Below are 24,969 nucleotides of genomic sequence, written 5' to 3' on the forward strand. Positions count from 1 at the left end.
GTTAATGGTGCTTTTAGTGACTAATATGGCTAACTACCCGTACACCGGGACTTGCAAAGAAAAAATTGCCTTGCGGTGAGGAGATGGGTATATGATTGAAGTTTAAGGTTTGAAGTCATTATAATCAGTTGATTTATTGGTGGAATTTCCTTTGCCTTGACTTGCTTCTTTGCTGTTAAGTTATTGGTGATCAAGTGGGTTATTTGCTAAAAGGTTTTCTTATTACTGGATATTTCTTTTTATTTGGTCATGTGGCTATTTCTTGACAGTTGAACTATTGATCATCAAGTTGGTGTTGTGTTAATTGTTTCTTCTATGAAGCATTTGGTCTAAGGTGGTGTAGTGCTCTGCAGATATGTAAGTGCTATCCAGGTAGGGCTTCTCCTAAGATTTTATTGTTATTTGTTATTTAGTTAAAATCAAGTCATGGAATCTCTTGGTCCATTATACCAGCGATCACATGGCCACAAAATTGCACTTCAAACTTCTGAGACAGGCTAAGGAACCTTTTCTTACAACTTTATACCCATTATTGTCTTCTTTAGGTCATTTATTTATTACGGGGTAATGTTGAGTTGTTATTTTGTTGGATAGATATCACATCCGTGTTGCATGCTTGCTGGAGATTACAATGATTCGTTTCTACTGTGCTTTCTCTACATCTAGTATGGCAATAGGAAAATTCATTTGTTAACTATTTCTTTTTTGTGAGTTGATTAGTTTCAGCTGCCTGGTATGTGTGCTTATCCTTATTATGATCATTTACTCACACTATCAAAGCTATGGAGCCATTTTTCTCTGTTTTACTGTCTGCTGCATTTTTGGGAGAGGTATATTTCACATAATTTTCATGTGTTTATTTTTACATACATAGAATTGTTGAAATGTGAAAGATTCTCTGATGAGTAGGATTAGACATTGTTTAGCCAGTGGTTGAAGTATTTATTATGTTTTCGCTTGTGATTCAATTTATGTGTGGGTTAATTTTCATATCCTTCATTGCGGAATCCCACTCCTTGGGTTGTGCTTTCACTTCTTCCCATTGTTGGAGGGGTGGCTCTTGCATGTGTGACTGAAGCCTCTTTAAATTGGTCAGCGAATTAACTTTATGACAAGATTTTATGCTTCCTATTTCCAAGGATCCCGCTGGGTTTTCAGCATGAGTACTATCTGAACCATTTGCTTATTGTGTTTTTGTTTTCATGAAGGGCTGGTTTTTAGAGTGCTATGGCTTCTAATGTGACAAACCAATCCTGTAATGTCCTTAGCAAGAAGGTCATGGTAAAGAAAGAGGTAATTCCTTTTTCTTTTTTTTTGGATTGGTTTTTCTTACATATTGAGAAAGCTTCATAATGGGGAATGTCTTACCTTTTCCTGTTTCTTGGTGTAAGAGTAGTTTTCTTTATTTTGCACAGTACATTCAATACATTGATATTCTTAATCATTTATTTGTTTGATTGATGTTTGAGAGTTTGAGTTAATTTCATTTTTTTTCTTTGACAGGAATTAATGAACAATATTACACTCTTCTCCATAATAACAGTAATGTCCTTTATACTATTAGCCCCTGCGATTATTTTCATGGAAGGTGTCAAATTTACTCCTACATACATAGAAGCTGCTGTAAGTGTACCCTCCGGGCTAACCCTCCCTTCAGCGACGATGGTATGAATTATAGGATCTTAAAACTGCTGTCATCTATATTATTTCCTCACAAAAATGCGAAATACAATCATCTTTCCATGCTTTTAGTTCTTATCTGGTCTTAATTGTTCTTTCTTATGGCACCATTCTGCATGCCAATACATGCATGCCTTGGTAAACAATTTTGTTTCATTGTTAGATTTTCTTTGGTGTAAATCTGTGAATGTATGGATCAATTTTATGAAATGATTTTCTTCATTTCTTCATTTCTTCTGCAAGCAGGCGTTAAAAATGTTGGTTCTGATGATTCTGCAAACCGATCTCAAGGTGGAAAGAGAAGGTACTTGGTTATACAATTGTATACTTCGTATTATATAACAATGAAAAATCGATCTACTCTGTACCACTGTAGTTAGAACTGTGTAGATTCACTCAGTCTTCTGTTTCTGACAGTGTCGTATCTGCGGTATTTCCTTCTATTTTAACTATAGGTCACTCTCTGTGTTCTACACTGAGAAAGAAATTCAGCAATGGCGTGAAGAACGCAAGAAAAATTTTCCTTCAAAAGGCAATGTGGAAAAGGTTGGATTACAGTGTCCAGATTTGAATGCTTTCTGTTGATTAGCTTTATTTCATTTCCTCAAGGGTTGTTATGTTATTTGCAGAAGCTGGCACAAAAGCAAGCAAATGCTGATGCTGTAGATGAAGATGCTAAGTTACGACGTCAAGTATGGTTTTCCTTTTTATTTATAAATTGACAACTTTTATAGGGTTTGCTTCTATTATTTTCTCAAGGATATGTGTTGGGTATGGCGTGGTGCAAAAATGTCATTCAATAGTTACTATCTCAAGGATTATTCCTTGATGACAAATACGAAGTATGAATTATAGATATTCTTTAAGATATATGTTTTTCATAAACATATAAAATGTCTCTACCCTTGTTCCCGTCAATTTGAAGAAAAGAAAAAAAAATGTCAATCATCGAAATGCTGGAAATCTGGAATTGTCTCATATTTGCAAAGAGGGGATTTTAACCTCTTGTGCGATGTAGTTTTAATTATTTGGAGGAAGGTCCTCACAAATTATAACAAGAGAGCATAACTATAATAGACTGGATTCATATCAACTTGGACTCACATCTGAGTGATAAAAAAGGAGGTTAACAATGCTTGAATTGTGCTGTGTTTGCAATCTACAATTTAAAGTTTTGAGTATTTGTCTGTTTGTGCCAGATTTGGGTTGTTCTATTCTAGGGTCTACCATGAAAACTTTGCACATATTTGGAGGTTTCAAATCAACTGCATTATACTGACAAGCTTCCTGTACATATTCATTTGATATTAGTTATCTTTGCTTGGGGTCAGGATGTTATTATGACCTCCATGTAGGCGATATTGAACATATTTTCAAATCTGGTCACTGTTACCATTTACATGCAGTTTGATTTCTCATTTTCTTTGTTTGGCAATTGCAGCAACTAAAGGATGTATTGGCAAAGCAAGTTGAGTTGGGTTTTGTAAGTTCCAGAAATTCCATCCCACTATCTGTTGGATCCAGAGCACCAGGCTCATGGCAGGGATAAATCTAGCAGGCCATTGAACAAGGGTCGCTTCCAAAATAATGGGCGATTCCAGAATAGATTTGATAAAGGGCGAAATTATGACAGCAAAGATCGGTTTACCAGAAGGGAAGGCTTTTGTAGAGCAGGAGGGTCTCGTCTTCATGGAGACTTCTGCTCTTGAAGCAACCAATGTGGAGCTGGCTTTCACTGAGGTTAGATCCATTGTATCGTCAGCAAGAAGGTTGTTGATGCTGGTGATGCTTCTGCTGGTCAGTTCCGTCACTTGAAAGAAAGAAAGAAAGAATAGGAATTTTCATTGTCTATATTATTTTTTATTTTTTAGACAAAAATTGTAATATTACAGCCTTTTTTAGTCAAAATATGTAACTTTATATATATGTTAGTGTTTATACATCAATTTAAGTGAAAAAAATGCAAAAAAAAAAAAAAAATTATTTTTATTTTTTTGGGGCACTTTTGGAACCGGTTTTGCAAAGAACCGGTGTTAAAAGTTTTTTTTTAAAATATTTTTTGGGACTTTTAGCACCGGTTCTTAGTAAAAACCGGTGCGAAAAGTTCAGTTTTTGGCGGTTTTCCACAAGAACCGGTGCTAAAAGTCATTTTCCCACCGGTTTTGAACCAGTGCGAAATATATGGGGTTTTAGCACCCCAAATCCGGCCCGGTTCAAAACCGGTGCGAAATGGGGGGTTTGAACCGGCGGGGAATTCGAATTTTCGCCTAGTGTTTGTTTCTTTTAAGTTTTATCATTGTATAGAATATAATAATGTCTCCCTCGAGAGAAAGGATTTTTCTCTTTCGAAAGAGAAGATTTTTTCAATTAGGTCTCCTTTGAAAGACAAGGTTTTTAAAACTCCTTTGAGAGACAAGGTGGTTTTATTTGCGCTTAATAAGGTCTACGGTTATACAGGGCTACGATTGATGTTTATTAGTCAGATTCGGGTTACGAAATCATCACAAGAATTTTCTTCCCCACAAGATATAGAAGGGGTGACGGAGCCACTCAAAAAATTGTTATATCTATGTATTTGGATTCTTAACCCTACCCCGCAAAATTCTTGTTTAATTTTGTTATATCTGTGTTTATAATAATAAACCATACTCCCCCGTTTAATAATGTTAGTCTCATATACTATTTTGGGCGTTTAAAAAAAATCTACCTATATTGAATATGTTTCGTTTTTAACTTAATTTTTTTGGAATTAATTGGTTGTAGATTGATGACATGACTCTAAATAAGGAAATCTCTACCTAGAATTATGTATTATAACTTATGCTTTCCCCAAAAAAAAAAAAATCAAAAACTTAAATAAGGTAAACTAATTATGAATTATTTTGTACTTTAATGTTAGATTTCAAATATTCTTCTTTTCTTATTTTATGTGATTGATTTTATATGAGACTAACATTATAAAATAGAGGGAGTACATCGCACGGGCTTAAGTCTAATATTAACAACTGTAGGAAATAAAGTAGTAAAAATAACAAAGTGTAAAAATTTGATGCAATTAAATAATAGAGGTGTTTATACTTTATAATACCCATTACCCACTAATACCCAAAACTTTATTTTGAGTGGCCAAGCTTCAACAAATGCTGAGGATTCTTAATATTTTTAATCTTGCTCCAAATCTTAGCAAAGCGTTTGTACTCGTCCAACATTTTATTAACTTCTCTAACCTCAAGTCCAGCTCCACGTGCAATCCGCATAATTCGTTTGTTTCGTGTCTTCAAGTCCGACATAGAATCTTTACAATCTAATTCTGCAACACCATAATCAAGTCAAAACAAAGTCAGTTATATTTCAGTAATATTTTTTCAACCCTCTCCAACAGTAACAATATGCCACCGGGTTTTTTTTTTTTTAATCACCACTTACCTAATACTACATTAGCTACATATTAGTTACAACTCTGAAATATATTTTATCTCACATATAAATATATAATACCCCAAAAGTTGCAACTAATATATAACGGATTAACGGGGAGGTATAAATTTACTGTATTTCACTCTTGCTGTAAAAGTCAAATAAAACATTTGAAAGTATGAATTAAGAACAACCAACTTACCGTTATCTGTCATTGAATCCAAAATGGTCATATAGCGCTTTATCTTAGCCTGAGCATCCTTATCTTGAGCTTTGGGCATCAACTCACAAGTAAATCCAGGAAACATTGATAAAACCTGAGAAATAGGACCCATGTTGAGGATATTCTGCAACTGCTCGTACATGATTCTAAATGTCAAACTTCCCTTAGATATATCTTGAGCCAGCTTCAATTTCTCATCCTTGCTAACTGTTTCATTCATCTTTTTTATAATTCCTGACAAGTCACCCGTACCTATATATATATATAAACCTATCGATCATATCATTCAGGAATTAATAGAATGTACCTCTCTACTACCTCCGTTTGACCGTTTCAAATGTCTAATCGTTGCAAATAATATGAAACATATGTGGTATATCAAAATGTTCAAAAATATTATGTACCTAGAAGGCGACTAACAAAAGATTTGGTGTCGAACTCCTCGAAGTCATCCATGTGCTCTCCTGTGCCAATGAATAAGACAGGACTGTTGGTGGCGGCCACAGCACTAAGAGCACCACCACCCTTAGCGTGACCATCAAGTTTAGTGTTGTGCGACAGCGGAAGCAAAGGTCGTAAACAAACAAGAAAACAATAAAGAAATTCAATGCAAACAATAAGAACAACACCAAGAATTTACGTGGTTCACTATCGATGTGATAGCTACGTCCACGGGCACCGAGATCGAATGATTTCACTATAAACTGGCAAAGATTACAAAGATTACAATGAAGAACTTAATCACTCAAAGTATTCTCTCTCTTGTGTTTCTCTCTCCGTTTCCCTAATAATGATAATAGGAAGTTTATATAGTAGTGATTCCTAATTAAGATATACTTAGGTTACAATATCACAATATGATAAATATTAAATTCGTAATCGCTGAAAAAACCCAGATCGCCCGGTCGGGCGAAGGCCCGCCCGATCGGGCGCGAGAACACGTCTTTTCCAACAACCGAAGTACTCCAAAAAACCCCTTCCGCCCGGCCCGATCGGGCAATGTCCGCCCGATCGGGCGAAGGCTCGCCCGGTCGGGCGAAAGCTCGCCCGGTCGGGCGCGCGAGAGCAGCTTCTTCAACGAATTTGCCAGGCACCTCTTCTTTTTCCGCCCGGTCAGACCGGGTAATGTCCGCCCGATCGGGCGGACAAAGCAACGAAGTACGAGTCACCTAATACTTATCAACAATCTCCACCTTGACGAGAACTCGTAGTCAGCAAACGACCCCATCAAGACATAGTGAAAAACATCTCAAGCCAAACCCGATGCAAGACTCATGCATAAGCCATACATCCCGATAAGTCTTCAACCAAGACCCATCACATACTCGTCTCCAAGTATAACAACTCATAATGCTCCACCTGCATCACAAGCCCCGGGCAAGCTCCACCTTAAGGCCAACACACCTACACCAGGAGCTCCCCAACTTCGCCCCTCAGGGCCTACTACATCACGTAGTAATCAATATTTAACAAGTCTAAGCAATGTTTAAACTTGCTAAACGGAACAGGCTTAGTGAAGAAATCAGCCGGGTTGTCAGCAGTCCCAATCTTCTTCACCTTAATCCTCTTGTCAGTACGTAAGAAATGATACCTGACATCAATGTGCTTCGTCCGATCATGGTGTACTTGATCTTTAGCTAAGCAAATCGCACTTAGACTATCACAATACACTGTAGCAAAATCCTGTGCAATACCCAGTTCACCTACTAGGCCTTTGAGCCAAATAGACTCCTTAGCTGCAGAAGTTAAAGCCATATACTCAGCTTCAGTAGTTGACAACGTAACAGATGACTGCAATGTAGACTTCCAACTAACCACAGAACCACCCAAAGTGAACACATAACCAGTCACAGACCTCCTGGTATCCACATCAGCTGCATAATCAGAATCACTGTACCCAGTGACCAAGCATTCCTTATCATTCCCGTACACAAGACCAATATCAGCTGTCCCTCTCAGGTAGCGAAAAATCCTTTTCACCCCTTGCCAGTGTTCCCTCCCAGGTCGAGCCATAAACCTGCTTACAACACTAACGGCATGCGCAATATCCGGCCTAGTACAGACCATAGCATACATCAAACAACCAACCGCATTTGCATATGGAACTCTAGACATATAAGACAACTCCTCCTCTGATTGAGGTGACATAGACAAAGACAACTTACAACTAACAGTAGTTGGCGTACTTATAGGCTTCGATTTTTCCATCCCAAAACGAGACAAAATCTTTTCAATGTAGCTTTTCTGAGTCAAGAAAAGCTTACCTCTAGCCCGATCCCTGTAGATCTCCATACCCAAAATCTTCCTAGCTGCACCCAAGTCTTTCATGTCAAACTCCGAGTTAAGCATCTCCTTTAATCTAGCAATATCAGATTTATTCTTTGTGGCAACCAACATGTCATCAACATATAACAAAAGATAAATCATGGAACCATTATCCAGCTTACTATGATACACACAACAATCATATGAATTCCTGTCAAAACCTTGTGAAACCATAAAAGAATCAAACCTTTTGTACCACTGTCGGGGGGATTGCTTAAGTCCATACAATGACTTTAGCAATCTGCAGGCATAGTGTTCCTTTCCAGGAACTTCGAATCCTTCGGGCTGCTTCATCAGAATCTCCTCCTCCAAATCGCCATGAAGGAAAGCCGTTTTAACATCCAACTGCTCCAGCTCAAGATCAAAATGTGCTACAATTGACAATAACACACGGATAGAAGTATGTCGAACCACAGGTGAGAATATCTCAACAAAATCAACCCCTTCTACCTGACTGAACCCCTTAGCAACTAGCCTAGCCTTAAAACGTATTTGCTCAGTTTCCGACAACCCTTCTTTCTTCTTGTAAATCCATTTACAACCCACAAGCTTCCTCCCTTCCGGTACTTTTACCAGTTCCCACACTCTGTTCTTGTAAAGAGACTGCATCTCTTCACCCATTGCGGCAAGCCATTGCGCAGACTCACTACAACTAATTGCTTGTTTATATGTGGCAGGTTCAAATGACTCTACATCATCAGCTACACTCAATGCATAACCTGTCATCGCATCAACACAGCAATTTCTTCCCTCCATCTCTTCAATCAATCTAACAGGCTTCTTGATAACTCGTTTAGGCATCTCAAGAATGGTGTCAGGTTGACTAGATGACCCCTGATTAGATTGCTCCACCTCATCCCCAGAGTTAGAATGAGTAGGAGTAATCTCAGGTTCAGGAGTACCCGGCACTGGAACATCAGCATCATCATCAATATATTGTACCCGAGGTAAATCAGCAATGGTAGACTGATGTACCTCAAGTACCCCATCTGTCTGTAATAAATTGTCTCCTTCCCTTCTCAAATCTGAAATCTCTGCATTTTTAATTGAATACATGGTGTTTTCATCGAAAGTAACATCCCTACTAAGAATGACCCGACCCTCCGAAGGTGAAAAAATTCTAAACCCCTTCACACCATCCCCGTACCCAACAAAACACCCCTTCTTGGCTCGTGGATCCAGCTTACCCTCAATAACATGATAATAAGCAACACAACCAAAAATCTTCAAATTCGAAAAATTAGGCAACTTACCACTCCAGATCTCAAACGGAATCTTGGAATCAATTCCAGAATGAGGACCCCTATTAATGACATAACAAGCTGTTAACACAGCTTCACTCCAGTACCTCCTCCCAAGCCCTGCATTAGAGAGCATGCATCGAACTCTCTCTAGCAGTGTCTGATTAACCCGTTCTGCTACACCGTTCTGCTGTGGTGTCTTCCTGACAGTATGATGCCGACCTATACCCTCATCTGCACAGAACTGATTAAACTCGTCTTTGCAAAACTCTAGCCCATTGTCCGTTCGTAGCTTCTTGATCTTCCTTCCTTGTCGATTTTCCACCAAAGCTTTCCATTGCTTGAAAACTTTGAAGGCCTCATCCTTTGACTTAAGCAACCTAAGCCATGTGTATCGGGACTTGTCATCAACAAATGACACAAAATAGTGGTAACCTCCCATACCTTCAACTCTAGATGGACCCCAGCAATCTGAATGGATGTAATCGAGCACTGCATCAGTAATGTGAGCACCCTTGCTGAACTTTGACCTGTGTTTCTTACCAAACACACAATGCTCACAAAATTCAAGGTTGGCAACCTTGACCCCGGATAGAAGACCCCTCTTGGACAATAGCTGCATCCCCTTCTCCCCCATATGACCAAGCCTCATGTGCCAAATCTTAGTCATCTCCTGGTGAGATACAGATGCGCAAACCGCAGAACTAGGCAGTGTAACACCCTCAAAAACATAGAGGGTGTTCCTTTTGATACCCTTAAGTACCAACTCAGAACCTCTGAAAATACACAACTCCCCATCTGAAAACACACCATTGTACCCCAAGTCATCCAGGGTACCCAATGAAATCAGATTCTTTCCTAAAGCAGGAACATGCCGTACATTAGTCAAAGTTAACCTCCGCCCATCAACAGTCCTCAACCTCATGGAACCAATACCTGTGACCTTACATGGAGCATTGTTACCGACTATAACCATGCCCCCATTGCGAGGTTCATATGTATCAAACCAATCTCGACGTGGACACATATGGAACGAACACCCTGAATCTAGAACCCAGTTATCAGATAAATCATCAGACCTAGCAGAACTGACTAATGCTAAATCTTCCTCTGAATTATAGCTCTCATTCGGTTTCTCTTCAACTACAGCAGCCTGGGACTTGTTTTTCCTCACCGGACAATTATTCCTAAAGTGACCCGGTTCTTTACAGTAATAACATGTTTTAGTAGTAGTTTTACTAGATCCATCCTTGCCGTTTCCAGCACCCGACCCAGCATTGTTCCCCTTGTTAAACCCCTTATTCTTTTTAGACTTTCCGGACTTAACAAACAACCCACTACCATTATCCCCATTATCACTCGTAGCTTTCATTCTGAGTTCCCTAGTATGAAGTGCTGCCTTCACTTCTTCTAAGGTTATAGAATCCTTACCAACAACAAAAGACTCTACAAAATTCTCAAAGCTAGACGGTAGAGATACAAGTAAAATCAACGCAGCATCCTCATCATCAATTTTAACATCTAAATTACGTAAATCAAGCAAAATAGAGTTAAGTTTTTCTAGATGTTCCCGTAAGGAAGTACCTGACTGCATCCGGAGGCTAAACAACCGCTGTTTCAGTAATAATTTGTTGGTCAACGACTTAGTCATATACAATGACTCCAGCTTCAGCCACAATCCAGCCGCCGTTTCCTGATCAGCCACCTCCGTGATGATTTGATCATCAAGACTAAGTAATATGGTAGAGTGTGCCTTCTCTTCCATAACTTCTAACTGCGAGTCAGTCGGTCCGTCTCCTGACTCCGAAGTAGTACTCTTTGGAGCCAACGGACGCCATATCTGCTGTTGTTTTAACAGAGCCTTCATCTTAATTTGCCATAGCCCGAAACTATTTTTCCCGGTAAACTTCTCAATTCTTATTGTTGAATCTCCTGCCATTGTTATCTTCAAGAAACTCTCCAAGGATTGAACCTGAGCTCTTGATACCAATTGTTGTGCGACAGCGGAAGCAAAGGTCGTAAACAAACAAGAAAACAATAAAGAAATTCAATGCAAACAATAAGAACAACACCAAGAATTTACGTGGTTCACTATCGATGTGATAGCTACGTCCACGGGCACCGAGATCGAATGATTTCACTATAAACTGGCAAAGATTACAAAGATTACAATGAAGAACTTAATCACTCAAAGTATTCTCTCTCTTGTGTTTCTCTCTCCGTTTCCCTAATAATGATAATAGGAAGTTTATATAGTAGTGATTCCTAATTAAGATATACTTAGGTTACAATATCACAATATGATAAATATTAAATTCGTAATCGCTGAAAAAACCCAGATCGCCCGGTCGGGCGAAGACCCGCCCGATCGGGCGCGAGAACACGTCTTTTCCAACAACCGAAGTACTCCAAAAAACCCCTTCCGCCCGGCCCGATCGGGCAATGTCCGCCCGATCGGGCGAAGGCTCGCCCGGTCGGGCGAAAGCTCGCCCGGTCGGGCGCGCGAGAGCAGCTTCTTCAACGAATTTGCCAGGCACCTCTTCTTTTTCCGCCCGGTCAGACCGGGTAATGTCCGCCCGATCGGGCGGACAAAGCAACGAAGTACGAGTCACCTAATACTTATCAACATTTAGTAATAACCACGGCCCCAACACCAACACTTTGCTTAAAGGCTTTAGCTTGGTCAAATGCAGATTGACCAATGCTACTATCCATCACAAATATCACAACATCTGGTTTCGTTGCCTCTTCAAGTTGTCGCATTTCTTCTAACAGAGAAGCCTCTTGTTTGTGTCGTCCACTTGTATCAATTATAATTAGATCGTAACCTTCCTTTTTCAACCTTTCCACACCTTCAACTGCTATATTCACTGGATCTAATTCCGTGTAACTGTTAATTAACCCCAATTTCACATTTGTCAACCCATATTATAATAGTTAAACAAAAACAAATTGTGTAAGCTTCATTCCCTTTTCCCAATAATTAATTAATCAATCAATCAATTAACCTGAGTGAATATAAAAGGAAACATGTCATTATGTAGTAAAAAGCTTTCCGTCATTTTTTTTTTCCAAATTTCTCTGTACATTACTCCCCTGTCACAAAATAATAAGCCTATTTCTAATTTTTTTCACAAGAATTAATGTTTTATAAGATGCCCTTTAATTCATGATTTGGATTACATTGGAAGTACACAATTTCATTAAATTTATTGAATAAAATAATTTAAACAATAAATACTTACCAATAGGGGTGGGACTTCGGTCTGGCAGTTTGGTTTGACCTCAGTTTGAAACGGTTTCGGTTTGAAACGGTTCGGGTTAAAACGGTTTCATTTAGACGGCGGGTCGGTTCAGTTCGGTTTTGATTAGTCACAGGTCGGTTCGGTTTCGGTTTATTTTTGTACGATTTAAATTCGGTTCGGGTCATAAACGGTTCGGTTTATAAACAGTTCGGGTCATAATCAGATCGGTTAGAAACGGGTCGCTTCAGGGGCGGATTTACTCGGGTTAATGCCGGTTCGGTTTTTAAACGGTTAGGTTAATAATCGGGTCGGTTTGAAATAGGTCGGTTCAGGGGCGGGTTTACCCGGGTCAATGCCCGTTCGGTTTATAAACGGTTCGGGTCATGATCTGACCGGTTTGAAACGGATCGGTTTAGGGGCGGTTTTACCGGGTCAACGTCGGTCCGGGTTCATATCGGTTCGGGTCATGAACGGATTATTTTGAAATGGGTCGGTTGAGGGGCGGGTTTACCCGGGTTAATGCTAGTTCGATTCATATCGGTTCGGTTTATACTCGGTTTGGTGCTAAAATCGTTCGGGTTAGTTTGGAAATCGGTTAAATTGGATCGGGTTGAAATCGAGTTCTAAAAAGTGGTTTTGACCAGTTAGCGCGTTTTGTTTTATATCAAGTTGAGACTAGTATTTCCATTTCATTAGCGGGTCGGCATAGGTTGGTGAAAAAAATAATGGATCGAGTAGAAATTGGGTTTTAAGAGATTTTTGACCGGTTAGCTATTTTCGTTTTATATAAAGTTGGGACTTCGTCACTTTATTTTCAGACATCGGATTATATACAATTACACAAATCTTCATTTATTCAATTATTCTATATCATGTTAATATGTTATGTTTCAAGTTTGGTTATACTCTTGTTGTTGTTTATTCGATATTATCATATTAGTCTATTACAAATTTATAATGTATTAATGTATTATTGTTTCATTATTAAATATATATTATTAGGTTATCAGCTTCTTGTTGGATTGTTTTAGATATCGTGTACTCATGACCATGTTTTGATGAGTTGCTACTTTGAATACGATAAATCGATTCAGATATCAGATTATATAGAATTACAGAAATTCTCATTCATTCTATATCATGTTAATGTGTTATGTTTCAAATTTGGTTATAGTCTTGTTGTTGTTTATTAAATATTAGTCTATTACAAATTTATAAGGTATTAATTAATTATTGTTTCATTATCAAATATTATCAGGCTATCAGCTTCTTGTTTTAATTGTTTTAAAGATCGCATCATAACCATGATTTGATGAATTGGTACTTTGAATACGATAAATCGATAATTGACATTGTAATAAACTAATAATTTAATGTTACGGAACTATATTTGGATGTTTAATTAAAATCACGATTATTCAATTTCCCATTAGTCTAATAAAGTAATAATTGACAATTGTTTGTAACTATTCCATAATTTTGGTGTTAAAGTTATATTGCTGAATTACTTTGTTGTCTTACCCTCTCTAATCACCTTTTAAGATTACGTGCCTACAAGGCTGCAACATATATATGTTGCAACTTGCAAGTTAAAGAAAACGGGTGGGGAAGTAGAAGTATTCAATTAGATCGATCATCAACTGTTTTAAGTTTTAATAATCAGATACATTTATCAATTATCTATACATACCAATGATAGTATGATACCAATCGTACCATACATTATTATTTATTACATATACTGATATACATATAACTAATATACATTAAATATGTCATATTGAATCAATTCCAATTTCCAAACATTTGTGTTTCTTACAATTTATAAGTTACATAAAGTTAAGAGTACAATAGTGTTTTTATTAGTACGTAGCTATGAATAAAAAAAAACATACTATCCAAATCCATTATCCCATGATCCGTGTCACCGTCTTATATTAAATATCAGCCATTGATTTGCATGTCATCTAACGGCCTATCATTGCACACATTCCAATTCACGATCCGTGTGTTTTCTTTTCCACCAATCAGATCACTCTTACCATCGTCTCTTTAGTACTCTTTTTCTCTCTCGTTTCTTAATCCTCTTCTGTAATATTATCAATTTTTTGAAGCCATGGCTGCTAATATGCTCACTGCTCTCTCGTTTTCTCTCTCATCTCCTCTTCCTTCTTCCTTTCTTCTTCTTCCTTCTTCTCCCTTCTTCCGTCTATGTTCTCCTTTCTTCCATCTCGTTTCTCCGTCTCCGTCCACCGGCACCACGCACGACGGTTTTTATGGTCAAATTCGACCACGAAACTCTAGATCTAGTTGTTTCATGATCGAATTTGGTTTTCTAAAACCAAATTCGAGGCCAAATTCAGGATTAATATATAAGGTGTTTTCGTTCTTCCTTTTTTTTATTTTCTGTTTTTCTTTTTAATTTTTTTTCAAGTTGTGGGCAACGGAGGGGGCCGAGTTAGGGTGGGTGCGGCGGCGGTTAGACTGGGTTCGGGTGGGTGGGGAGGGAGGATTTTTCGAGGGAGGGAGTTTTATGGTGGGTGAGCAATTAGAGTGAATTGGGGGGTTTCGAGGATGTTGGGTTTCGTTGGGGTGGGTGGGGTGGGGTTACGGTGGGTTTGGTTTTTTTTTCGATTTTTTTGTATGGGGTGGGGTGGGGTGTGTTACGGTGACGGTGGTGGGTGTGATTGGGGTTGGGTCTGTTTTTTTTTTTTTTTTTTTTTTTTTTTTTTTTTTTTTTTACAGTGATGGTGGTGGGTGGGGTGGGGTGGGGTGGGGTTTGTTAAGGGGGTGGGGTGGGGTACGTTACGGTGATGGTGGTAGGTGGGGTGGGGTATGGGTCTGGGTTTTTATTATTTACGGTGACGGTGGTGGATGGGGTGGGGTAAGGTTTGGGTCTGGGTTTTTTTATTTACAGTGGGTGGTGGGGTAGGGTGGGGTGGGTTACGGTAATTATGGTGGGTGCGGGGGTGGTGTTAGGGTGGGTCTGGGTTGACGTTGGTGGGGTGGGGGTGGGTTACGGTAACGGTGGTGGGGTGGGGGTGGGTTACGGTAACGGTGGTGGGTGGGGGGTAGTGTTAGGGTGGGTCTGGGGTGACGACGGGGGTGGTGTTAGGGTGGGTTACGGTGGTGGGTGGGTGGAGGGTGGTTGGATTGGGTGGGTGACCAAATTTTTTCATTTTTTTATTTAATTTATAACTCCTAATTTAGTTATACAAGAATATAGTTTTAATTTTATAATAGCAAAAAAATTTACAAATTTAAATCAATAATTATATGTAAAAAAAATTGTACTGTTAAATTACATTAAACATCAAATATATTTCGTGGAATTCTAACAAATTGTTAAAGGCTGTAAATAGTTCAATTTGAATGGAACGGGTTGTAAACGGTTCGGTTTAAATAGTTTGTAATCGGATCGGTTTAAACGGGTTGCGGTTTGAAAATAGTTCGGTTTAAACGGTTTAATGGGTTATAAACAGTTCGGTTTAAACGGTTAGCGGGTTGTAAATGATTCGATTTAAACGGTTTTTTCCTACGGTTTAAACGGTTTCGGTTTATAAACGGTTCGGTTTAAACAGTTAGCGGGTTAACATTAATCGGTTCAAACGGTTTCGGTTTATAAACGGTTTGGTTTGTTATTGGTTTACGGTTCGTAACAGGTTAACATTAATTGGTTCGGTTCGGTTTCGGTTTGACATTATACGGTTCAGTTCGGTTTTCGGTTTAAAATTAGCGGGTTATAAACGGTTCGGTCCGTGATGGTTCGGTTCGGTAACGGACGGTTTCACGGTTCGGTTTGAAAAGTCCCACCCCTACTTACCAATCAAATTTATTAAAGCAAAAAGGGACCAATCACATTTAATGTTATATATGGGATGATGTAACATTCGTAAAAATTCACTTATTTAAAATATAAGGATTCACTAAGTAGGTTTATCATTTTAGACATTCAAAAAAGGAAAATAGGCTTATCATTCTGTGACAAAGGGAATATTATTTATAAAGAAAATTTAAACCTCTATATATTATGAGAACCTTTTACATAGGGTGCACCTACAAAGGTGTATTTTTGCTCATTTGATATAATTTTGCTCATTTAAATTTTAAAATGGGCAAAAAATAGTTAACATTATTAATATAATATTAATGGTAATATTATATCAATATATATTACTAATAGTTAAAAAAAAAAATGCCTTTATTATTACTAATATCACGTAAAAATGGAGAATATATATTTCGTGTATATTTATCATTCTAGATTTTCTAAAGTGATTAGGACTAGAATTGTAACTTTTGTTAATTATTCTGTAACAATTAAATCAATTGATATACTTGCTTAGTTTCTCACGCAAACCCCACTTTAATTTTATTTTTTTTTGTTATTATTTCCATCCCGAAATTTTACAAAATCACCCTTTCTTCTACATTAAAAAATCTAAATTTGACAAATAAAAACTTCAACCCAAACAATTTAAATTTCTTTTAATCAACAAAAAAATATGCAAACTTGTACGAGTAGTATGCATAATTGAAAATTAGATTATTATTTATATGTATATAAAATTTCTTGTTAAATTAATTTATTAATGTTGCTATATTGAAGACTTGATCATGGATTAATTGTGGCTGGAGTAGGTCAGGCCAAGGTTACTCGCACAAAAGTTAATATAAATAGATATATCTATATAAAATCCATGCGGGACCTTTTAATAAATAATTAAAATAAAATTGTTTTTAACAAAGGGAATTAAAAGAATGAATAAATTATGTATGTACATACCTTCCATAGAAGGGAATGTTAGCCTTAGTGGCGTTTTGCTTCAACTGATCATAAGCACCGGCTCGAAAAGTATCAGCACAAATAAGAGCTGGTTTCCAACCCCTTCTCTTATGATAACGGGCATATTTTGTACATGTAGTCGTCTTTCCGGACCCTGCAAGTGGATGCCCAACAGAATTCAATAATCATTATTATTTCCCTTACAAAAAAAAAAAAAAATATATATATATTATCGAGCGATTAAGGTTCCGTTCAAGACTATTGTGGTTTTATTGGTGTATTTTTAATTTGTCCATACATACCTTGCAGACCGACAAACATAACAACACTTGGTTTTCGTTTCTTGAGAGTAAAAGATGGCTTCTCCGAATTCAACATATTACATAGCTCATTGAATACCGCCTTTAAAAATACAAACATCAAGTTTATTAAACCAAATAAAATTATAAGTAATTGAATTAAATAGACGAACAACAAAAGATATAGTATGTTACCTGTTGAAGAATCTTGTACTTGTTAAGACCCTCAAAAAGATGATCAAGATTGATGTTATTCTTAATATTGTCAATGTAGTGTTTGATTAAAGCTGGTTTAACATCGGCCCTGATAAGAGCACGAGTGATCTCATTCAAGCATTCGCTGACTACAGCCTTATCGATCACACTTGAATTATTTAAGTTCCGAAGAGCATTACGTATGCTCCCCCCTAAATCTGCTAACACCATTATCGTTTTTTTTTTTTTTTTTTTTTTTAGCACTTTACTCCTCTTTGTTAGATTTTGTGTCAAACTCCTCAACCTAACCGTATTACATTGATCAAATATATAGGTTTTAAGAGTTTCGGGATAAACTCCTAATTGGGCTAGGAAACCTAATATTTTTTGGGCCCAATTTGGAAAATCAGTCCATCATATAGTTAAAGAAAAGAAAGAAAGAAAAGAAAAGAAAGGGAAGCTTCTTTTTAAATTTTTATTTAATTCTAAATAACGGCAGTAAATGAATTCGGTTAAGTAAATGTAAATGTCAATCCTTAGAGTAGTCAATTAGCTGTAAATATATTTCCTTTATTTTAGGGATTTTTTTCCTTTAATTTAGCTAGAGTTATTCCTATTGTAACTGGTACTAACTTCTAGCGTATTACCTTAACTTGTATATGTTATATATACTTTTCAAGTCAATGAGAATAACACAACTTCTCTCAATATCTTTTCTAAGTCTCTACAAATACAAGTACATAAAAGGGTAGTATACCAAAGATGTGTGCTACATATACTAATATAGCTTCTTATAAACCCGTTCGTAATTAAATAAAAAAGAGATTGTTATATACACCTGGGTGTACGGTGCACCCCAAGTGTAATTTTAATGAGTGGTGATTATTGTTCATTTAAATCATCAAATAAAGAAAAAAAAAATCAACCATGAGTTAATTTGGTGCGTGGTATAGACCCCCTTCCTTAGAAATTGACATATATATCCTTCTTCCAACCTGCCTTAGAAATTAGAATTGTTCGTTGACTAATGTAGTGGACGGGAAGCCCGTCCAACCCAGCCTGCAAAAGTGCAAAACCTAATCATGTGTAGCTCGGCACGAAAAAATACCCAATTTGGACATAATTTTTGGGCTTGATTTAAGTCTTACACCCGATTAATTTTACACAAATATCACTGGAGAGTATTAAACTTTGTTGTTATTTGTAATTAAATAACCTTATGCCATGTGATTTTTTCAAAGATAACTGAATACTTGTTTATTTAAATTAGTCTAGATAAGGGAATTTTCTTTAATTTGACCCTTGATTTATCATGTTGGACTAATTTTTAATCCCTCTTCTCCTCATTTTAAAATCAGTGCATGTAATGAACAAATATAATAGTCAATCAGTAAAAATAATTTCAATTCAGCAAAAAGGTAAAGGAAACCAAACCTTAATTATTCTCACTTTGTAACGAAAAGTTATACTAGCTAGCTATGGCATAATATGTTTATATTGAACTTCCGGTTTTATTGAAGGATGCTTTGGGTCGATACCCAAACCCTGAGATTGAATCTTATTACGTATATTTTTTTAATATAGTGCTCATTTTGGAATATTTTCCTAATAGGTATGACTACGAGTTTGAAACTACGGGAGCACAACGTAAGAACAAAATATTTACCTCTATGTTCATCCGTCAAGAGGACCTACTAAAACCAGGTACAATCCATCAATTGCAATACCTAGGCCCATCGGACCTTGGCCCATCTTTCATGGCAAGAAATGAAGTCCAAAACAAAGTTCCTTTCAATTCAACACTTATCACAAATACTTGCTGCCTTTTCTATTGATCCCAATTCCAAAGAAGCTCAAATGATGAAGTCAACTTTGACTCGTTGTGAAGATCCTTTAAGATTTAGTCAACACTTTTGTGCACCCTCAATGGAAGATATGGTTGATTATGTATCTTCTGAGTTCAATCCCTCGGTTGCGAGTAAGGATCTTCAAGTGCTTAGTGTTATCGTCACCCTTCCCATGGAAGGTAGCAACAGGTATATACATATGTCATATATTATACTCCTTCTGTCTCGTATTAAGTGTTTTATTATGTATGGGCCAGTTAAATAATTGAATTCTTAACTTTGCCACTATAATAGGTATCGCATAAATAAAGTTAAGATTGCCGGGGAAGGAAAGGATACAATAAGTTGCCACAAGGCAGATTTCCCATATGGTGCATTGATGTGCCACCACCTTGCCGGGGCAACGGCTTATCATGTTCAACTCCACAGCCTTGGCAATGATAACCTAAAGGTCGACGCTCTTATGGGCTGCCACCATGACACCTCCGATTGGAGTATGTTGTATGGTGCCTTTGAAGTTCACTACAAAAAGAGACTCAATTAATGACAGCCCGTTTATGACAGGCTTAAAGCCCATCCATTTTGTGGTGGGTTTTATGACAGGGCATATAATCCAATAGATGAAGGCTGGTCTCGAGACTAGCCATATATTCATGCTCCCTCACCCAAATGACATCGTTTTATAGCATGAAACGTAAATAAGAGCTCACGTGACGTCACCACGCATTGTGTTGTCAAATCAGGTATAAATACCTTATTCAAAAGAAAATAAACCCATTTTTCATTTTTCGAAACCACCATACCCATTTTCTCTCTCTACCGTCTCTTTCTCTCTCTAGTTCATCTGAAACCTCCATAAACATTCTGAGAAAGTTTAGAGATCAAAAATTTCATATGTAATCATGGATATTAGAAAAGAAATTGATGGTGCTATCGTAGATTTTGGAAATCAGCGTAAAAAAATAAGGTTATTTTCAATTTTTCGCTAATTTAAGCAACGAATGTCACTCTAAACTTGTAAATCTGTTCAATCAGTACTTAGATTTTGTTTATTTACAATTTTCTCTCTCTAGCCTTCAATTTCAGTATTATAATTACATTTTTGGTTGTTTATTTTGATTTTTGTTCATTTTGAATTTTGTATAATTTTGGTTGATTTATTTGGATTTTTGCACATTTTGTCTAGGGGAGCAAGAATTACATCATCAATGCCGGAATTAAGAACCAACAACGACGAGAGTTTAGCACCGTAAGCTAACTAGCCTGATTTTCTAGTTGATTCAAAGAAAAAAAACCCTAACTATTTTTTTTTTTTTTGAATTTTTCAGAATGAGAAAAGCTAGTTCAGAGCAGGATATTGAAAGCAACGATTCGTAAGTGCAATTTTAATTTTGTTGTTGATTTTGGAGTTTAATATTAGTAGTTATAGTGTTATCGACTAAATGTTCATTTTGTAAAAAATTAATGTTCATTTTGTGAAAACGAACAGAGATGATGAAGATGTTCCAATTGCCACCAAATTGGCTAGAAAAAAAAACAAGCGCGAAAATCCTACTTTTATAATAGATCCAACACTTTTAAATGATATCAAAAGATCAGCCAAGTAAGACATAGTTTGCTCAATTTTATTTATAATGATGTTCAATATCATAATCATTTGTTCATTTAATTTCATAGTTTGGAACGCATAATTATTCTCAATTGATCTTAGTATTAAATTTGTTCATTGTACTATTAGAAAAGGTTCATTTTAGTATTAGAAAATGTTCATTTTAAGATGAAATGTTCATTTTAAGATGATAAAATGTTCAATGCTGAATTTAGTCATTTGTCAAATGGGTCATTCGGATTTTTATATACGAACATTTGTGTACACCAGATGATGAATGTACGAACATTTGTGTACACCAGAGGAAGAAGCCGGTGATCCTGAACTTACAATTGAAAACAACAATGTGAGCACTATGGAATTTGGATTTCAAGCTGTAGAAAAGAAACGGAGTCTAGTTTGGCCAGAATTCCTCACGTTTGACTAGACGGAATCTAGTGATGGGAAACAGAGGTCAGTTTGCAAACATTGCCAAAAAGCATCCTTCATAATCGACCCCCATTATGGAACCCAAAATATGCAAAGACATCTAAGAAAATGCAATGCATATGCACCACAAGAAAACAGCTTGATTCCGACAGACTGTTTCCGAAGGACACGTATTTCCGTCGGAAAAATTAGGAATTCCGACGGATTTTTATTCCGTCGGAAATTTCCGACGGAATTTTAAAATTCGTCGGAATTTCCGACGAAATAAAATCCGCCGGAATTCCTAATTTTTCCGACGGAATATTCCGTCGGAAAGTTAATTTTCCGATGGAATTAAAATCCGTCGGGAACACCATATATTCCGACGGATTTTTATTCCGTCAGAATCTAATTTTAAAAAAAAAAAGAGAGAAAGAAAAAGGAAACCCTAACTTCAAAAACGAAATGCGCCTCTTTTTTTTCCCATTTCTCCTTCTCTTTCTCTCTCCTCTCCTATTCTCTTCTCCTTCCTCTTCGTCCTCTCTTCTCTTTCCTCTGTCCTCATCTCTTCTCTTTCCTCTTCTCCTTCCTCGTCTCTTCTCAATCCTTCTCCTTCCTCGTCCTCTTTCCTCCTCGTCTCTTCTCTATCCTTCTCCCTCCTCGTCTTCTCCTTCTCACCCAAAACCACCATAACCGACACCAACAACAACAACTCCTTCTCCCTCCTCGTCCTCTCGTTCTCCTTCCACCCAAAACCACCAACACCGACACCAACAACAACTCCTTCTCCCTCCTCGTCCTCCTTCTCACCCAAAACCACCAACACCGACACCAACAACAACTCCTTCTCCCTCCTCGTCCTCCCTCTCACCCAAAACCGCTAATACCGACACTAACATCAACAAATTTGCCAAAACAAAGGTTTTCAAGTCAAAATCGACCATGCTAGAGTTTTCATGGACGAATTTGACCTTGTAAACCCAATTTTGCGGTTTTCTATGGTCGAATTAAGGTATTTTTTTTTAATTTTATTTTGTAATTTAATCAGTTTTTTTTTTAAAATATATACGGTTGTGGTGGGTGGTGTGGCTGCTAGTTCGGTGTTGGTAGTTTGTTTGCTCCAATTTGTATAGGATACGATTTTTTGGTTCAGATTTGTATTCTAATTTGTATTTTGTTTCAATTTGTATAGATCTGTTTCTTTTTTTCAATATTTTTCGTTTTTTTGGTTCCGAATTGTATTCGGAAAAATGGTGATGGTGGTGGGTTGGGGTTACGGTGGTGGGAAAAGGGGTTGGAAGTGGTGGTGGTGGGTTAGGAGGTGGTGGTGGTGGTGGTGGGTGGGGTGGGAAAAGGGGTTGGAAGTGGTGGTGGTGGGTTGGGGTTACGGTGGTGGGTTAGGAGGTGGCGGTGGTGGGTTAGGAGGTGGCGGTGGGGTGGGTTGGGATGGTGAGCAGGGGTGTGGGCAGTGGTGGATATGGGTGGGGTAAGGGTTAGGGGTAAAGCTGTTTTTTTTTTTGTTTTTTTATTGACTTTTCCAACGGAAATTTCCGTCGGAATATACTTCTTCCGACGGAAATTTCCGTCGGAAAAGTCTCCAACTCCGACGGAAAATTCCGTAGGAAAATTGCGACGGAATTTCAATTAAAGTCAAAAAAGCGCCGACAGAAATAATTCCGTCTGAAACTAGCCTTCCGATAGAAATTCCGTCGGAAAAGGTCGAATTTCCTACAAAGGGTTTAGCGATAGACACATTCCGACGGAATTCCGTCGGAAGCCCATTTTCCGACGGAATTTCCGATGTTTTCGATGGATTTTTTCCGTCGGAATCAAGCTGTTTTCTTGTAGTGATGAGAAATATTTGAAAAACCAAGGAGGAAACGGTTCAAACAAAGGTAAAATCTCTAACCAAATTAGCTTTTTGGAAAGAAAATGAGCATCGATATAAAGGCCTTTCTCATTTGGCTAGAGATATTTTGGTCGTGCTCCTGACAACCGTCACTTCCGAATCAACTTTCAGCATTGGGAGTCGAGTATTGAATAAATGGAAAAGTTCATCAATTCCTGAAAATGTGGAGGCTTTAATAACAACTCGTAGTTGGATGTACTCTTTTGAAAGTAAGTATTTTATTATATTTTTTTTAAAATATGTATATTCATATTCCTACATTATTTAGAGTTCGTACATTTTTGTTGCTTTATTTTGGCTTATATTGTTAAAATTTGCTTATATTATTGTTTTTATATTTATGTAGCAAATGAGGATGATGGATTTTTTGGTTCTTATGTGGATTGGCGCGGCGGCTCCAAGTGTTAACTGTCAACAATTTTAAGAGTCGAATATAGGAGTATAATTATTTAGAATATTTTGTAATTTTATTTGGTATTGAACATTATGTTATGTACGCATTATTATTGTACTATTTTTTTTCTAGACTTGTGAGAATTGTAACTTTTATTTCAAGCTTTAGTAATTTTTTTCTTAATCTTATGGACAAACTCCGTAGAATAGTCGTTAAATTTCAATCTTTTTACGAATTTTTAATAACTTATAAAGAAAAAAGGCCGAAGAAATCGAGAAAAGTAATGCTCAAAATATGTAAATTACTTACACTGTTACACATTACAAATTAATAAAAAAAAATTAAGTCAGTTTGATTGCGATTATTTTCTATTTTGGTTTGCTCAGGTCAAATCGTTAGCTTAAATAGATTCTGGTCATTTCAGGTATAAGGTAATTTTAGGTCGGGTCAATTTGGGTATCGGGCCAACTTTGGATCTAGGGTCAACTTCGGATCGGGTCATTTCGGGTCGGGTTGTTTCGGGTCAAGGTCCAGGTCAATTCCACTTCGGGTCGGGTATGGGTCGGGTCAGGTTGATTTCGGGTTTCTGGTCAATTTCGGGTCACTGTTTTCAAATCGATTTCGGGTCCTGGTTCGAGTCATTCGGGTCGGGTCATCGGGTCTGGGTCAGGATTGTCATTACTGATAGTTAACTAAAGATTAGGGGGGATCATTTATTCATTTTCATAGTTGAGGATGTTTATTATTTTTTAAAATCATTTATCAAAACCAGAGGGGTGAATACAAGAGACAATAATCAATTGAAGATAAAAATCAAATTTAAGAAAGCAGAATCAGAAAATGTTTTTGAGAAATGGTTTGTACCTTATGAAGCATTTGGAAACGTATACAGCTAACCCTAAGAAAAAATGGATTTGTGACTTGAAAAATGATGTAAGTGCTGTTTATGTTCATTTCTTTTAACCCAAGTGTTCATCTTTTCAAATCAAATGTTCATTTCTATAAAGGTGATCCTATTTTTAAATTATTGTGTTAAATGTTTTGCTTATGTGTATTTTTTCAACTAGGTTGATCAATTGAGGAAGTTACGGGTCATATATTGTGCACAACTGATGCTTTTTGAGGGAAACAAGTACCACCAAATGAACAAAATGGCAGCAAAAAGAAGACAAAGAGAAAGTGATTAACTTCTAAATGTTCAAATGCAAAACAGTATATGTCTCTTTATGTAATATACAATATAATATTTCTTCAAAAGAGTATTTCAAATTATATTGAATGATGAATGTATATGAACATATGTTTCTGTTATTTGATAATACATTTGTGTTTTTAATTCATTTCATATGTTGAAAATATTCATTTTTATACTCTTATCTATTCTAAAGGCA

General features: G+C 37.0%; 3 protein-coding genes and 1 long non-coding RNA gene across 6 annotated transcripts; 3 read left to right on the forward strand and 1 right to left on the reverse strand.

Moving 5' to 3' along the window:
- Nucleotides 1-283: 283 nt before the first annotated feature.
- Nucleotides 284-3,517, forward strand: LOC110711667. Its single transcript, XM_021890084.1, has 7 exons — nt 284-372; nt 1,209-1,293; nt 1,504-1,665; nt 1,927-1,984; nt 2,136-2,226; nt 2,310-2,372; nt 3,122-3,517. The coding sequence occupies exons 2-6, from the start codon at nt 1,228-1,230 to the stop codon at nt 2,344-2,346; spliced, it is 414 nt and encodes a 137-aa protein (XP_021745776.1). The 5' UTR covers nt 284-372; nt 1,209-1,227; the 3' UTR covers nt 2,347-2,372; nt 3,122-3,517.
- On the reverse strand, nt 368-17,802 carry LOC110711665 (signal recognition particle 54 kDa protein 2-like). 2 transcript variants are annotated; one of them, XM_021890081.1, is made up of 8 exons: nt 17,412-17,802; nt 17,220-17,319; nt 16,918-17,071; nt 11,524-11,776; nt 5,725-5,872; nt 5,300-5,572; nt 4,825-4,990; nt 368-511 (listed from the first exon to the last, which is right to left on the reverse strand). In XM_021890081.1, the coding sequence occupies exons 1-8, from the start codon at nt 17,640-17,642 to the stop codon at nt 457-459; spliced, it is 1,380 nt and encodes a 459-aa protein (XP_021745773.1). In that variant the 5' UTR covers nt 17,643-17,802; the 3' UTR covers nt 368-456. The 2 variants fall into 2 exon arrangements, with proteins under 2 accessions (XP_021745773.1, XP_021745775.1); XM_021890083.1 differs by lacking the exon at nt 368-511 and having other exon boundaries at nt 4,686-4,990.
- Nucleotides 17,803-19,178: 1,376 nt separating this feature from the next.
- On the forward strand, nt 19,179-19,802 carry LOC110711572 (BURP domain-containing protein 5-like). Its single transcript, XM_021889982.1, has 2 exons — nt 19,179-19,447; nt 19,553-19,802. The coding sequence occupies exons 1-2, from the start codon at nt 19,179-19,181 to the stop codon at nt 19,800-19,802; spliced, it is 519 nt and encodes a 172-aa protein (XP_021745674.1).
- A 2,890-nt stretch (nt 19,803-22,692) lies between these two features.
- Nucleotides 22,693-23,766, forward strand: LOC110711735. 2 transcript variants are annotated; one of them, XR_002509418.1, is made up of 3 exons: nt 22,693-23,170; nt 23,245-23,393; nt 23,531-23,766. It is a non-coding gene; the product is annotated as an uncharacterized LOC110711735 (long non-coding RNA). The 2 variants fall into 2 exon arrangements; XR_002509417.1 differs by having other exon boundaries at nt 22,693-23,393.
- Nucleotides 23,767-24,969: the final 1,203 nt, after the last annotated feature.

This window comes from Chenopodium quinoa, unplaced genomic scaffold (assembly GCF_001683475.1).
Source record: "Chenopodium quinoa cultivar QQ74 unplaced genomic scaffold, ASM168347v1, whole genome shotgun sequence".
Classification (NCBI taxonomy): domain Eukaryota; kingdom Viridiplantae; phylum Streptophyta; class Magnoliopsida; order Caryophyllales; family Amaranthaceae; genus Chenopodium; species Chenopodium quinoa.

Bases quoted from the DNA above. Each gene is read 5' to 3' on its own strand.
- LOC110711667 (XM_021890084.1), top strand. From the start codon at position 1,228: ATGGCTTCTAATGTGACAAACCAATCCTGTAATGTCCTTAGCAAGAAG. The intron at 1,294-1,503 runs GTAATTCCTTTT...TTTCTTTGACAG, and splicing joins AGGTCATGGTAAAGAAAGAG to GAATTAATGAACAATATTAC. The intron at 1,666-1,926 runs GTATGAATTATA...TTCTGCAAGCAG, and splicing joins CCCTCCCTTCAGCGACGATG to GCGTTAAAAATGTTGGTTCT.
- LOC110711665 (XM_021890081.1), bottom strand. From the start codon at position 17,642: ATGGTGTTAGCAGATTTAGGGGGGAGCATACGTAATGCTCTTCGGAAC. The intron at 17,320-17,411 runs GTAACATACTAT...GTATTTTTAAAG, and splicing joins AGTACAAGATTCTTCAACAG to GCGGTATTCAATGAGCTATG. The intron at 512-4,824 runs GCATTTGTTGAA...TAAAGTTGTAAG, and splicing joins AAAAATATTAAGAATCCTCA to AAAAGGTTCCTTAGCCTGTC.
- LOC110711572 (XM_021889982.1), top strand. From the start codon at position 19,179: ATGAAGTCCAAAACAAAGTTCCTTTCAATTCAACACTTATCACAAATA. The intron at 19,448-19,552 runs GTATATACATAT...CCACTATAATAG, and splicing joins CCCATGGAAGGTAGCAACAG to GTATCGCATAAATAAAGTTA.